This window comes from Papio anubis, chromosome 2, assembly GCF_008728515.1.
Source record: "Papio anubis isolate 15944 chromosome 2, Panubis1.0, whole genome shotgun sequence".
Taxonomy (NCBI): Eukaryota; Metazoa; Chordata; class Mammalia; order Primates; family Cercopithecidae; genus Papio; species Papio anubis.
In genome coordinates this window covers 120169279-120182792 of record NC_044977.1, presented here as the reverse complement: position 1 = coordinate 120182792, position 13514 = coordinate 120169279, and the positions used below count along the sequence as shown (strand labels likewise).

The 13514-nt window shown below is 40.1% G+C and overlaps 1 protein-coding gene across 2 annotated transcripts; it reads right to left on the bottom strand.

The window, feature by feature from the left end:
• Positions 1-9058: 9058 nt before the first annotated feature.
• Positions 9059-13198, bottom strand: RPL22L1 (ribosomal protein L22 like 1). 2 transcript variants are annotated; one of them, XM_009201371.2, is made up of 4 exons: positions 12880-13198; positions 11019-11111; positions 10734-10855; positions 9059-9262 (listed from the first exon to the last, which is right to left on the bottom strand). In XM_009201371.2, exons 1-4 carry the CDS (start codon positions 12886-12888, stop codon positions 9118-9120), a joined length of 369 nt encoding a protein of 122 aa, XP_009199635.2. In that variant the 5' UTR covers positions 12889-13198; the 3' UTR covers positions 9059-9117. The 2 variants fall into 2 exon arrangements, with proteins under 2 accessions (XP_009199635.2, XP_003894892.2); XM_003894843.3 differs by having other exon boundaries at positions 11019-11108; positions 12880-12959.
• Positions 13199-13514: the final 316 nt, after the last annotated feature.

Sequence of the window (13514 nt, the reverse complement as noted above, 5' to 3'; positions counted from 1 at the left end):
GTACCCACATTTGCTCCCCCCGTTAGAACTGGGATTTCCTTGAGTGCAGAGAATACATATAACTCACCCATCATCTCCCATAACTGGGACTGCCAGGGCAGAAATCATTGACCATATAATTGTGACATGTATGGAATCTGTAATTCACACCATCCCATCTCAGAGACATAGGGAGAGAGGAGTTGCAATGTTTCCTCCCTTGGGAGAAAACATATCTATTTTTTTCTCCCAATCATAATTGAGGTAACAGATCCTGATTCCCAGTTTGGCTCATTAAGTCATAGGGTTTTAGGACTGAAAAAAAAGCCTTATCATGGGGGAATTATGTTATTTGCAAGAAGCTTGTGTGTATCACGAGGTCAGGAGACCGAGACCATCCTGGCCAACATGGTGAAACCTTGTCCCTACTAAAATACAAAAAATTAGCTAGGTGTGGTGGCGTGGGCCTGTAATACCATAATCCCAGCTACTCGGGAGGCTGAGGCAGGAGAATCTCTTGAACCCGGGAGGCAGAAGTGAGCCGAGATCGTGCCACTGCACTCCAGCCTGGCAACAGACCAGGCTCCGTCTCAAAAAAAAAAGTCATATCCAATATTATGAGTTTATAGAGGGAAAATTATCCCAAAAATCTTACTTTGTTTTGTTTCATAATAGAAAGCCCCAAAATACCTCGGTTGGTGGGGATATTTATGCATTAGTCATATCACGGGGGTGTGGGGGGAGGGGGTGGGTGGGGGCAACTGGAACTGGTAACAGGGAACATGAGAAATATCTGTGTTTATCAAAAGGAAGCAGGTGTTACTAAAGCCTGAGAAACACTGACCTATTTTTAACCACTTCTTTATATATAGAAGAGGAAACTGAGGCTCAAAAGGTGAAGAGATGTGTCCAAGGTCACAAAGCTAGTAGGCAACAGAGAGGCAGGATGTGTGACATGGCCCTGTGTGTGGGAGGAGCACTGGGTGAGGAGTGAGAGGTGGGTGCCCTGGTGTGACCATGGGGAAGCCAGTAAACCTGAGACCTGGTTTTCTCATCTGAAAAATGGGAAGATAATATTCTGCCACAAAGGGCTGTTAAGGGATCAAAAGAAAAGAGAAAGCCTTTTGTAAATGCAACACATTGTTTAAAACTGGCCTTCCTGGCATTTTAATTATCCAGCTTGTAAAAGAGCACACGCTGAAGCTATATATCTAAACTCCAGTCCTTTCAGCATGACCACATACAAGGGTTTCCAGACGGTAAGCAGGAAAACCTATGCTAAGCAAAGCTTCCTGGGAACTTTTTCACCAGGGGTAATGGTATAGGTGGGTAGTCACATGAGAAAAATGTATAATTGGATCCACTTCTCAAATTGTAAACCAGGATAAAATCCAAATAGAATAGAGACCACATGTTTTAAGATAAAAATATATAAATACTAGCAGAAAACATAAATGAATTCTATAACTTGATAATGGGGAAAGCTTTTCTAACTATAGCAATAAGAAAAAGGTTAATTGATTTAATTACATAAAAATAAAAATAATGCTTCTATAGCAAAAACCAAACAACAACAAAACAAAACAAAAACTAGTAATAAAACAAAAGAAAAATAGCAGCTGGGTATGGTGGCTCACACCTGTAATAATAGCACTTTGGGAGGCTCAGGCAGGAGGATTGCTTGAACTCAGGAATTCAAGACCAGTCTGAGCGATACAGCAAGACCCAATCTCTACCCAAAATTTTTTTTTTTAAATGAGCCAGGTATGGTGGTGTGTGCCTGTAGTCTTAGCTACTCAGGAGACTGAGATGGGAGGATGGCTTGAACCTACGAAGTCAAGGATGCAGTAAGCCATGATCCAACCTAGGCAACAGAGTGAGACTTTGTCTCAAAAAAAAAAAGTTAAAGAACAAAAATACCATAACTAGGGGAAAAAGACAAATGAGAAACTGAAAAAAGAAGTTGTAATTTACATCACACACAAGGAGTTAACAGCCTTAATATAGAGGGAGCTTCTAAAAGTAAAAAATTAAAAATAGAAACAAGAATTCCACAGATATATATTAGAGATATAAACAGGCAGCTCATAGAGAATGATAAGCAAATGACCCTTATTGACATTCAACCTTACTCACAAATACAATGCAAAGTATAATTACCCTGAAAACCATGTCTCACCTGTCAGATAAAAAGCCTCAAATTGGACAAAGTTATTTCGTTATCTATGAAATCTAGGAAAATAGATTTCATAGATTGCTGGTGGGAGGGCTAGTGGGAGAGCAAAATGCTACAACTCCTGTAAAGAGAAATTCAGCAATATCTAGAAATTACACATTCATTTATCTTTTGACCTCTAAGTCTCATGTTTAGAGCTCCACTCTAGGGGCCGGGCGCGGTGGCTCATACCTGTAATCCCAGCACTTTGGGAGGCCGAGGCGGGTGGATAACACAGTCAGGAGTTCGAGACCAGCCTGGCCAATATAGTGAAACCCCGTCTCTACTACTAAAAATACAAAAATTAGCTGGGCATGGTGGCGGGCACCTGTAATCCCAGCTACCCAGGAGGCTGAGGCAGGAGAATCGCTTGAACCCAGGAGGCGGAGGCTGCAGTGAGCTGAGATCACACCACTGCACTCCAGCCTGGGCAATAGAGCAAGACTCTGTCTCAAAAAACAAAAACAAAAACAACAACAAAAAACTCCACTCTAAAGATACAATGGCAAAAATATGAAAAGGCGTGTGCACAAGGCTTTCAATTGCAGCACTATTTACAGTAGCAAAAAATCTGGAAACAAATGTCCATCAGTAAGGAACTTGTTGAATACATGATGGTACATCCACAAGGGAGCGATCAACTCCAGAGTATTATTAAGTGAAAACAGAAGCAATACGAAGAAAAGTGAGTACAATAAACTATCATTTAACTAGTGATACATATATATTTTTCAATGGAAGGATGAACCATAATTTTCTTTTTAAATGGCACCTGCATGGGGAAGGATGAGACAGAATGGAGGAGGCAAACAGAGAAACTAGGCTTTTCTACATATACTTTGTTTTGTAGATTGGACTTTAGAATCCTGTAAATATTTTACAGAATTATAAAACACAAAGTGGGCTTAAGCAAACTTTTAAATCAAAAGCAAAATGAAACAAATGATTCTGTGCATCAAGCTTGTGCTATACCCACACAGAGATGAATCATTTCTAGTGACTTTAAAACATGAAATTTTGTTCATTTCTAGTGGGATATACCATAAGGACAAAAAGAACTGCAAAACAACCTTAAGCTGTAAAGTAATTGTATCATAGGTAATTATGTTGGTATTATTTTATTTAGACTGTTATATGTACATTGTGAGATAAAGCAAATGAGCATTCGTGTTGGTGTCATTGAGAATCGGAACTTTCACCATGGGAAAAAAAGAGATGTGGTCATACAATCGATGAAATAAAAACTCTCTTGTCCTGATTTTGAATTGGAAGCATCTGTATAAACGTATCATTTCCTCTTAAGAACAAAACTGTATTCCTTCACTCTGTCCACTGAAAAGGCCTAGAAACAAACACCAGTCCAGTAACGACAAGCATCTCCAGCACCTAGAAAATAGTCCAGAGCTCCTTGTAAAAATGGATGACTCCTGGCTGGGCACACTGGCTCACCCCTGTAATCACAACACTTTGGGCGGCTGAGGCAGGAGGATCACTTGAAGTCAGGTGTTCAAGACCAGCCTGGCCAACATGGCGAAACCACATCTCTACTAAAAATACAAAGGTTAGCCAGGCATGGTAGTACATGCCTGTAGTCCCAGATACTCAGGAGGCTGAGGCAGGAGAATCGCTTGAACCTGGGAGGCAGAGGTTGCAGTGAGCCAAGATCGCACCACTGCACTCAGCCTGGGTGACAGAGCAAGACTGTCTCAAAAAACAAACAAACAAAAAATGGATGACTTCAGATCTGAGGCAGGAAATTTGCAAGAGCCTAGCGCATCCTATTATACCAGAAACCAAATAAGCAATAAAATCCAAATAAGATAATGTTAAAAGGATACAAGAGCCAACCTGAAGAGGCTCCTATTGGCTCAGTATGAGACTATTTGCATATTAGTAAGAGTAACTACAGTGGATTAGAATATAACATATCTTTTTCATCATAGGTTCGATATGATCCTAAAACAAAGAAACTGAAACAAAACCAAATAACAAAAGAAAACCCTCACTGATCACCTTTACAGAATATCTGATTGGGAATTAACTAGAAAAATTATAATACAAAGGAAAAGAAGCAAGCATTTATCCTACCTTTCTTATGAGAACTGTACCTCAGGGTTGATGAGAAGTACCTCTTTATAGGGGTATTCTAGTTACTAAGTGAAAAAGGAATGATAGAATATTACCATTGGGCAACCCTTAGGGAAACAATGATCTAGGCAATGGTCATCAATGGCTGCTAACACAACAGAAGAGGAAACTACACATTACATACTTCTTAATAGATATGCACAATGGAACTTATAAGTATTCAGGTAAAAAGATATCACTTGAATCTGATATTGATCAAACTTCTAGATCTGGTCATCAATTTTTAGGAAATACAGTGGACAGAGGGTCACATTAAATGACACTGTGGGGAAGGGAATTATGAAAATCTGAATTGGGAAAATTCTACAGGACAAATGACCCAGTGTGATAACCAAATACATTGGGGTAGGGGAGTAGAGAGAGATAGAGTGAGGGCAAACTTTTAAAGGAGGTTAAGAGACATTTAATTGCAACTGTGTACCTTATTACAACTGTGCTTTGTACCAACTTAAAAATTACCAGATATTTGGGGAAATTTAAGCACTGAGTGGGCATTGGGTAATATAGGAAATTATTGTTAATTTGTTATAGGTGTGATAATGGTATGGTAGTCATATTTAAAGAGTCCTTATCTTTTAGATACTAACATTTAGAGATACAAGCATACGTTTGTAGATGAAATGATAAAATGTTGGGAACTCACTTCAAAATAATCTGGGGATGTGGGAGTAGAAGGAATATAGATTAAACACATTTTTTCTACTTACATATATAATTGAAGTGTTTCATAATAAAAAGTTAAAAATAAATAAAAACCATAAAAAGTTAAAAACAAAACAAAAAATTTCCCAGCTGTTGCAAAGACTGTGCAAGGCAAGAAAATCTAAGAATCTTTCAGCCCTTCAGAATAAAGTCAGCTTCACGACTGTGAAGTCACATTCTTAAAATGCATAGTCTGATTAAGATTAAGAGATTCTCTGCATTCTCATTCCTTCTTGTCATAGACTAACAAAATACTTCACTGTAATCTAAAATACATCAGATCATTATATTTCTCTGTTCAAGTCTATCTGTAGCTCCCCAGTACTTTATCTGTACTCAGAAAAACAGCTGATGCCCTTGTAATAGCCTACAGAGCTCTCCCTACTTGATATCCCCTCAGTGGTAGCCAGCCTCCAAGACGGTCCCCAAAAATGATCCTACCTCCTGGTATTTGTCCTTCTCTTCCAAGACTAGTCTATGTGATCAGTAAAATAACGAAAAGGTGATGGCATGCTACTTCTGAGATTCAGTTATAGACACTGTGGCTTCCATCTTGGTTTCTTTCTCCCTCTTCCTTGGATCACTTGCTCTGGGGGAAACCAGTTGTCATGTCATCAGCAGTGCCACACAGTGGCCACATAGTAAGAATTCTGGAGAACTGAATTCTCCTGCCAACAGCCCTGTCAGTGTGCATGGAGGCTGATCTTCCAGCTTCAGTCAAGTCACTTTTTCTTAAAGAGTTAGATGGTAAATAGTTCGAGCTTTGCAGGCCATGTGGTTTATATTGCAACTACTCAATTTTTCCATCATACACAACATGCAAATTAATGTGTTCCCAGAAAATCTTATTTATAAAAACAGGCAGTAGTTTGCTAACTCTTCCATGATTTCAGCACACACTCACAGTTTGATTGCCACCTCATGAAACCCTGAACCAGAGCTATGCAGATAAGCTCCTCCAATTCCTGAGCCTCAGGAACTGTGAGATATATTTGTTTCAAGTGGCTACATTTTAGTGTAATCAATAACTAATATACCATCATCCCACTCTCCACACCCCACATATACCTCTTTTTACTTCTCTAATTTCACTTCTCTCTACTCTCCACCATTCAGTCAGCTGAGGTCACAGAGACCTCTTTGTTGTTCCTTGATTATACCAGGGGTGCTTGCCTTTGGGCCTTTGTACTTGCTATTCTCTATGCCTGAAATGCTTCTCCCCAAGACATCTACTTGGTGAGATTCAGTATCTCCTTTAGGTCTTTACTCAAATGAGCCTTTCTCAGTAAAGTGAGGAGGGGAACAGTGAGGATGTTCCCTCATCCTACTTATAGATGCAACACACCTTCCTTCCTACATTCCCTATTTCCTTTATTTTTCTTCATAGCATTTACCACCATGTAACATATACTTTATTTTATTTTCTGTCTTCCTCCACTGGATTGTAATCTTCATGAAGGCAGGAGTTTCCATTTTGTTTACTTCAGTATCCAAAACAGTACCTAGCCTGCAGTAGCCCTCAATAAATTCTATTATTCAACAAACCTGCCAATACCTTAAAGGCATGAATATCTTACTTGACATAATATACCCAGCCCCTGGCACACAATAAATATTAAATGCTAAATTAGCTTTCAAGAATTTTAAACATGTGAATATCAGATGTGTTTCTGAAAGATCACTCTAGGAAAAGAATGGAAGCAGCAATTGGTGTTTGCCAACACTTGATTCTCATTTGCTCTCCATAGGCAATTTCACCCATCCTCATTGTTCATTACTTCCTAAATGCAATTTAACCTTAAAATTTGCATTGTCCCTGCCCAATTTCCCAAAGCCACCCTCTTTCTCAACTTTGGGTTGCATAATTCACTGTGTGACTTTGGATGAATTACTTAACTCTATGTGCCTCATTTTCCCTAGCTGCCAATGTGGATATTATTAATACTTATCTCAAAAGAATATGATGATGATAAATGAGTCAATTCATGTAAAATACTGAGAACAGGTCTGGTGCGGTGGCTCACACCTGTAATCCTAGCACTTTGGGAGGCCGAGACAGGTGGATCACTTGAGGTCAGGATTTCAAGACCAGCCTAGCCAACATGGTGAAACCCCATCTCTACTAAAAAAATACAAAAATTAGCCAAGTGTGGTGGTAGGCGCCTGTAATCCCAGCTACTCGGAAGGCTGAGGCACGAGAATCACTTGAGCCTGGGAGGTGGAGGTTGCAGTGAGCCATGGTCATGCCACTGCACTCCTGCCTGGGCAACAAAGCGAGACTCCCTCTCAAAAAACAAAACAAAACAACAAAAAGTCCATTCTCCACAATACAGTCTGATCTTTTTCAAAATGCTCATCTCATCAGGTCACATTACTTTCATTACTCCCATTGCTCTCAAGATGAAAACATGGACTTCAGTCCTGCATTGGCTAGCTTCTACTTTTCCAGATTATCCTCATGATCACATTTAGTCCAGAATGTACTCTGGCCAACCAGACTCCCAATGCCCTGAGAACTTCAGAAGTGCTCCCCCCTCTGTCTGGAACACCCTACTTTCCCCTTCCCAGATACTGTCTACCTTTCCTGTTCTACAAAGTGCTCATAAACTTCATTTGACTTCCCAGATGAAATTCCTTTTATTAAGCCCTCCCTTTGGTAGCAGCAAATTTGTTCGCATGTGATTTGATCAGTTTCCCTCATTATACTAACACAGCAGAGTAGGCTGGGTGTTTTTACTCAACATCACGTACATCCTCAATGCTCTGCAGCGGTGCACAGTAGTAGGTACCTGGTTAACTATTTGTGAAAAACATGAAAAATAGAAAAAATGGGGTAGAGCCAAGTTAGGAAGTTGAGTCATTCAAGAACCAAGGAGTTGCTGCACTGAGGTATTGCACGAAGATGATGGGAGCACTTAAATTTTTAGGAAAATGCATTAAAACAATTAAACTATCATTTCAAGCAATTCCCAAACCAATTAATGCATCGATTAGGTTGTAACTGTCAAGATATGTTTGGCAATACAATTCTATTGGCATCAGGACTCATCTAAGTACCTGAAGCAGTGGCAGCATCAGGCTCAGTAGTACAAAAAGGCACATCATTCTCATCTTCCCCAATCTCCTGCAGTATGGATTCTGCCAAACCATTTCGATTAGAGCTTTCAAAGGTCACTTTATTCAGGAGAAAGGGTCCATCCACTTTTAAGTTTTAATAGACAACCAACATTCCAGTGTAGGGGTAGGGGCTTTTGAGAAAGAGAAGATAGTCTGAGACAAGTTTCCAACCAAGTGAACTAATTTTTCAGACAAGGACCACAGTAGATTCAGTAGCTGAGTTGAGATTTGGTTTTGAGTTTCTGGTTCCTACAAGGTGGGCAGTGAGGGCTTTCTAATCGGCAGTTAAACATTGGTTTACAGCAAGACTCACACCCAGCGTCTTTGGGCTAACTAGAAGAGCGAATTCTGAAGCAGAAGAGTAACACAGAGCAACTTACATGAAAGAACTGCTCTAAGCACTTGAGATTACATTTACAAACTATTAAAAATGATATTTGAGACTGCCAAGACAATCATATACATTTTATACAGCTATATAAACAATTGTTCTACAGTAAGATTTCCTGGCCAGGCACGGAGGCTCACAGCTATAATCCCAGCACTTTGGGAAGCCCAGGTGGATAGATCACTTGAGGTCAGGAGTTCAAAACCAGGCTGGCCAACATGGCCAAACTCTACTAAAAGTACAAAAAATTAGTTGGGCATGGTGGTACACACCTGTAATTCCAGCTATTTGGGAAGCTGAGTCACTGCACTCCAGCCTGTGAGACACAACGAGACTGTCTAAAAAAAAGATTTCCTATATAACACTACTTTTACCTGAGTACACAAAAGATTTTGGAAATCCTGGGAAAAAAGTTCTACTAGCTATAAGCTATTTAAATACTGTTGATAGAAATTATCAGATGGAAATTAAAATCATGTAAACAGCATACTCAAAGAATGAGACAAAAGTTTAAGAGTATAATATTTTTTATTCACTGATAGCAAAGCCCTGTAAGGGGAGCCTTTGCCTAGTCCTCCGACTCTGATTCATCTTCATCTTGACTAATCTGGAAGTAACGAAGTTCATAGGTCTCCTTGTCAGATGCAACCACTCGAAGCCAATCACGAAGATTGTTTTTCTTAAGGTATTTCTTGGTAAGGTATTTCAAATACCTTTAACATAAAAACATAAATTTCATTAAGAAATACAATTCCTACTATGTAAAGGTTTATTGTATGAAAAATATACATCATTTTCATCTTTTCTGTACCTAGCTTCCTCCAAAATATTTCATCCTTCCTTTCACACTATGCATTGTGCAAGACTGTTAGGGTAGCATCCTCTTGTCATACTGCCACAGCCAAATTATTTAAGCAATATGATTTTACTCTTCAAATATATTATGTGTGTGTGTATATATATGTGAAAACGTTAACACCCCCTTCACCACTATTAAGCCCCCTAACTCCCAATTCCACCCTGGCTCAAGAGGGAACCTATTAATAGGGTTAAATTCTTACTATGCTCATTAAGTCTCAACTTCTCTGAAAATTCTTAGGCCCTCTCTACATCTAATGTAATCAGAGTTGTACTTCATAGTAATTATCTGATTATCTGTAAGATCCTTGAGGACAGCTACTACATTTTTATCTCTGAATCCTTAGTGATTATAATCTCAGTTAACATGTACTGCAACCACTTTAGTCCAAGCCATCATCGTCTCTTACTGAAATCAGCTCTTATATCTTCAGTTTCCACCAGATGTATCACCCTAGTCTTTTTCAGCCACAATAAACAATTGCTTCCCCTTACACATCCCATGGCTTTCAAGATCTGCTCCCCAGACACCCTCCCACCTCATGCATTCCTCCCAAAACACTACACCCCAGACACACTGGCTTTGTTACTATTACTTTAATCCACCAGGCTTCTGGTTCATCCTGCCTGTAACAATTATCCCCCAATTGCAAGGCTCAATTCTGCATTTCATTTCCTGAACAACTTATCAACTTACCCAAAAACTTTGCAACTAGCTTTATGCCCTTACAGCACTTATCACTGCTTGATTAATTCCATTTCACTCTCTCCCTTCTCCACTAGAAGTTTCTTGGTGGTGGTTAAACTGCCTGCTTGGTTCACTGTTGAGTTACCCAGTCCTATGCTGCCCATGAAGTATTTAATATATGATGAATAAATTGAACAAATAAAAACTGGCAGCAAGATGTTAAGACTTTGCCTCTGATCAGCTACCTCTCCTGAATAAATAACTAAAACCTTAAAAAATTTTAAGAAAAGGTTTGTATCATTGAGACAATCCTCCTATGTACACATTAGACATGTTTCTTTTAACACACTCAAATACTAAAGTACTCAGCATTAAAGGTTACATACAACTTGGATTTACAGGGCCTGTAATTTACGGGACCGGGACCATGGACACAACTGCCCTATATTCTAGCAATAAATTACACTTACAACTAGAATCAGCAACTGGCACTCATTTACTGAATTTCCCATTTATGTAGGCCTTTAGTAAGCTCTTATTTATTCTTGCATATAAACAGAATACACGTAATAATTACATATTCCATGAAATATTCCAAAAACTACTATAATTTTATTAAAATTTGCAAAGGTACCAACCTTTTAGAGAACTGTTTCTCAGAAACAACTGTGATTTTATTCTTGAAGCGTTCAATGTGAACAACATTCCCGAGATTTCCAGTTTTGCCATTGACTTTAACCTTCTCCCGTAGAAATTGCTCCTATTTTAAAACAGAAAAAATGCACAACTAGGGAAGAGAACCCTAGATATTCACTAGGGAAGGTACCCTAGGAATAGAGCTTAGGTTATTATCAAATATTACACATTTAAACCACTATAAATAACTCGGATTATAAAAATGAGCCAAGTAGAATGATACTTACAAAATTTCCAGAATCAAAAATTCCATCTTCTACTGGATGAGTGAGGTCCAAATTAAACTTCCAGGTTGACCTTTTGGGCTTCTTGTCTTTCTGCTACATAAATGTGAAATAATTATGTAGCTATATAAAACAATTTATTCAATTGGTATACACAATTTTAAAGTTTGTACCAATGCAATCCGTACAATGTACGGTGAGGTTACATATACAGAAATGTAACAAAAATAAAAATTAAAAAACCCCACCGACCCCGGGATTGATGTGAACCTCTAACCAAGTCCTAATATGTTCAAGTTGTCAAAAGGTTATGGACTTTCATTGTTTTCCATACCACCGATGTTCAATTTTAAACTATCGTGCTTTACTGCCACCCCACTGCAGATGGAAATAGATTAGTAAACCTCCTAGCCCAAGCACAGTTAAGTGCCAGAGCTAGGATTCCATCCATCTATGTCTAGGAAATTCAATTCTTACGTTGTTATAGGCAAGGGAAGAGGACTTCGGTTAAAAAAAAAAAAAAAAAAAAAGAAAAAAATTTTTTAAAAACAACCAAATAAAGGCCAGGCGCGGCCCCAGCACTTTGGGAGGCTGAGGCAGGAGGATCACTTGAAGTCAGGAGTTTGAGACCAGCCTGGCCAACATGGTGAAACCCCATCTCTAGTAAAAACACAAAAATTAGCCAGGTGTGGTGATGCATGCTTGTAATCCTAGCTATTCAGAAGGCTAAGTCGGGAGGATTGCTTGAACCCAGGAAGCGGAGGTTGCAGTGAGCCTGATCATGCCACTGTACTCCGACCTGGGGGACAGACTCTGTCTCAAAAAAAAAAAAAAAAAAAAAAAAGCCAACACCGTGGAACTTAAATTTTCCATATCCAAACCTTTTATACCAAGACCATATTATATGGCTACATAAGCAAAATGTTGCTGTAGCCAGTAACCATGTACATTCACTGGAACATATACAAATCAGTATTTATCAGATGATAACCTCCAATTTAGATCCACCCAAATGGCTACCAAGTATTACACCTTAGTTTGCTTTCTCAGGTAGCACGGTAACATGTACCAGAAGAAAATCACTCAGTTGGCGCAGAAGTTAATTTGGGAGACACAAACAATTTCTGTCTAATGGAACAGATAACCCTGTAGGGTTTATGGCCATGCTGGGCATTACGCAGTTTTGTAGCTAGCCCAGCAATTTTATCCTAACTTTTTCTGTAAATTACGCATATATACCTAGCTTTTCAGATATTCTTAGGAACATTTTAACATCTTACTGGTTCCCTTACTAATGACTTAAGTACAATATCTGAAGCATGTTCATTTCACATTGCCGGAATCTAGGCTTTTACTTTTCTAAAAATTACTTCAGAGAAGCTTCTTCCCCAACTGAAAGTTCTCAGAAACTTCCGTGATGTCGGCCATCGCGGGAGCTGAGCGCCTCGGAGTTCCCTCTGGCCTGGGGCACAGGTCGTCAGACCGGCCGGATTACTCACCTTTCTCCTACCCAGTCCAGAGTGGCAAAAGCGTTATCAGGCGCAAGGCAGTAAATAAATGGCTCAGATTGCAGTACCACCGGCCAATTTACAGCTGTGCCTCCCTCTTTCCCACGTGTCCAAAACCACCCATTCTAAACCATTTCCGAGCCCAGCTCCAACTCCACTAAACCGCATGGCAGATGCCAGGAGTCTCGAAAAACAATTCAGGATCCTCGCGTTTTGGTTGTGTTTCTGACCCAGCCTCTACTACTCCACTCCCTTTATCTCGACTGAGACGTCCCCACTCGACAGATGCAAGATTCGTTACAGCAAAAATCATTAAATTGCCGCACAACACTCCCACCAAGACATCGCTCACTCACCGGCGCCATTTTGCGAATCGGCCGCGCGAGCAGAGAGAAAGCTACGACCGAGCGGTCTGTATTTATACCAAAGCGTGCTGCGTCACGCGCTGAGAACGTCAGATTGTCGCCTCCAGGAAAAGAAAGCAGGAGGAGCGCGGAGGCCGGTAACCTAGGAAACCAGTGCGCGGCCCGACGCCAGCACGGAATGGGCTTTCCGCGGGCGCACGCGGGTGGCGGTGGTTGAACTGACTCCCGGGTTTCTGCTCCTGGCTGTACAAGCTGATTGATCGCAGTGGTCCCTACAGTTACCAAGTGGCTGCTCCCGGATACGGACGCACGCGAGGGATGCAGGGGTCATCTTTCACTAATCACCGGAATCCCCTTTCCAATCAGGGCAAGACAGTGTCTCAGGTTGCTTTGGGATCTCCTCTTTTATTGCAGTTATACTCCTCCAGCCAAAAAGTTATTTCTATTTGTGTTTTGTCTGTGGTCCTCGTTTTCTAAATGACTGTTGAGGGAAATCGGTTCTTCGGGGACCAGGTCCTCGGAAAAAAAAAGCATTTATATATATATATGGGCGTGGTGGCCCACACCTGTAATCCCAGCACTTTGGGAGGCCGAGACCGGAGGATCTCTTGAGCCCAGGAGTTCCT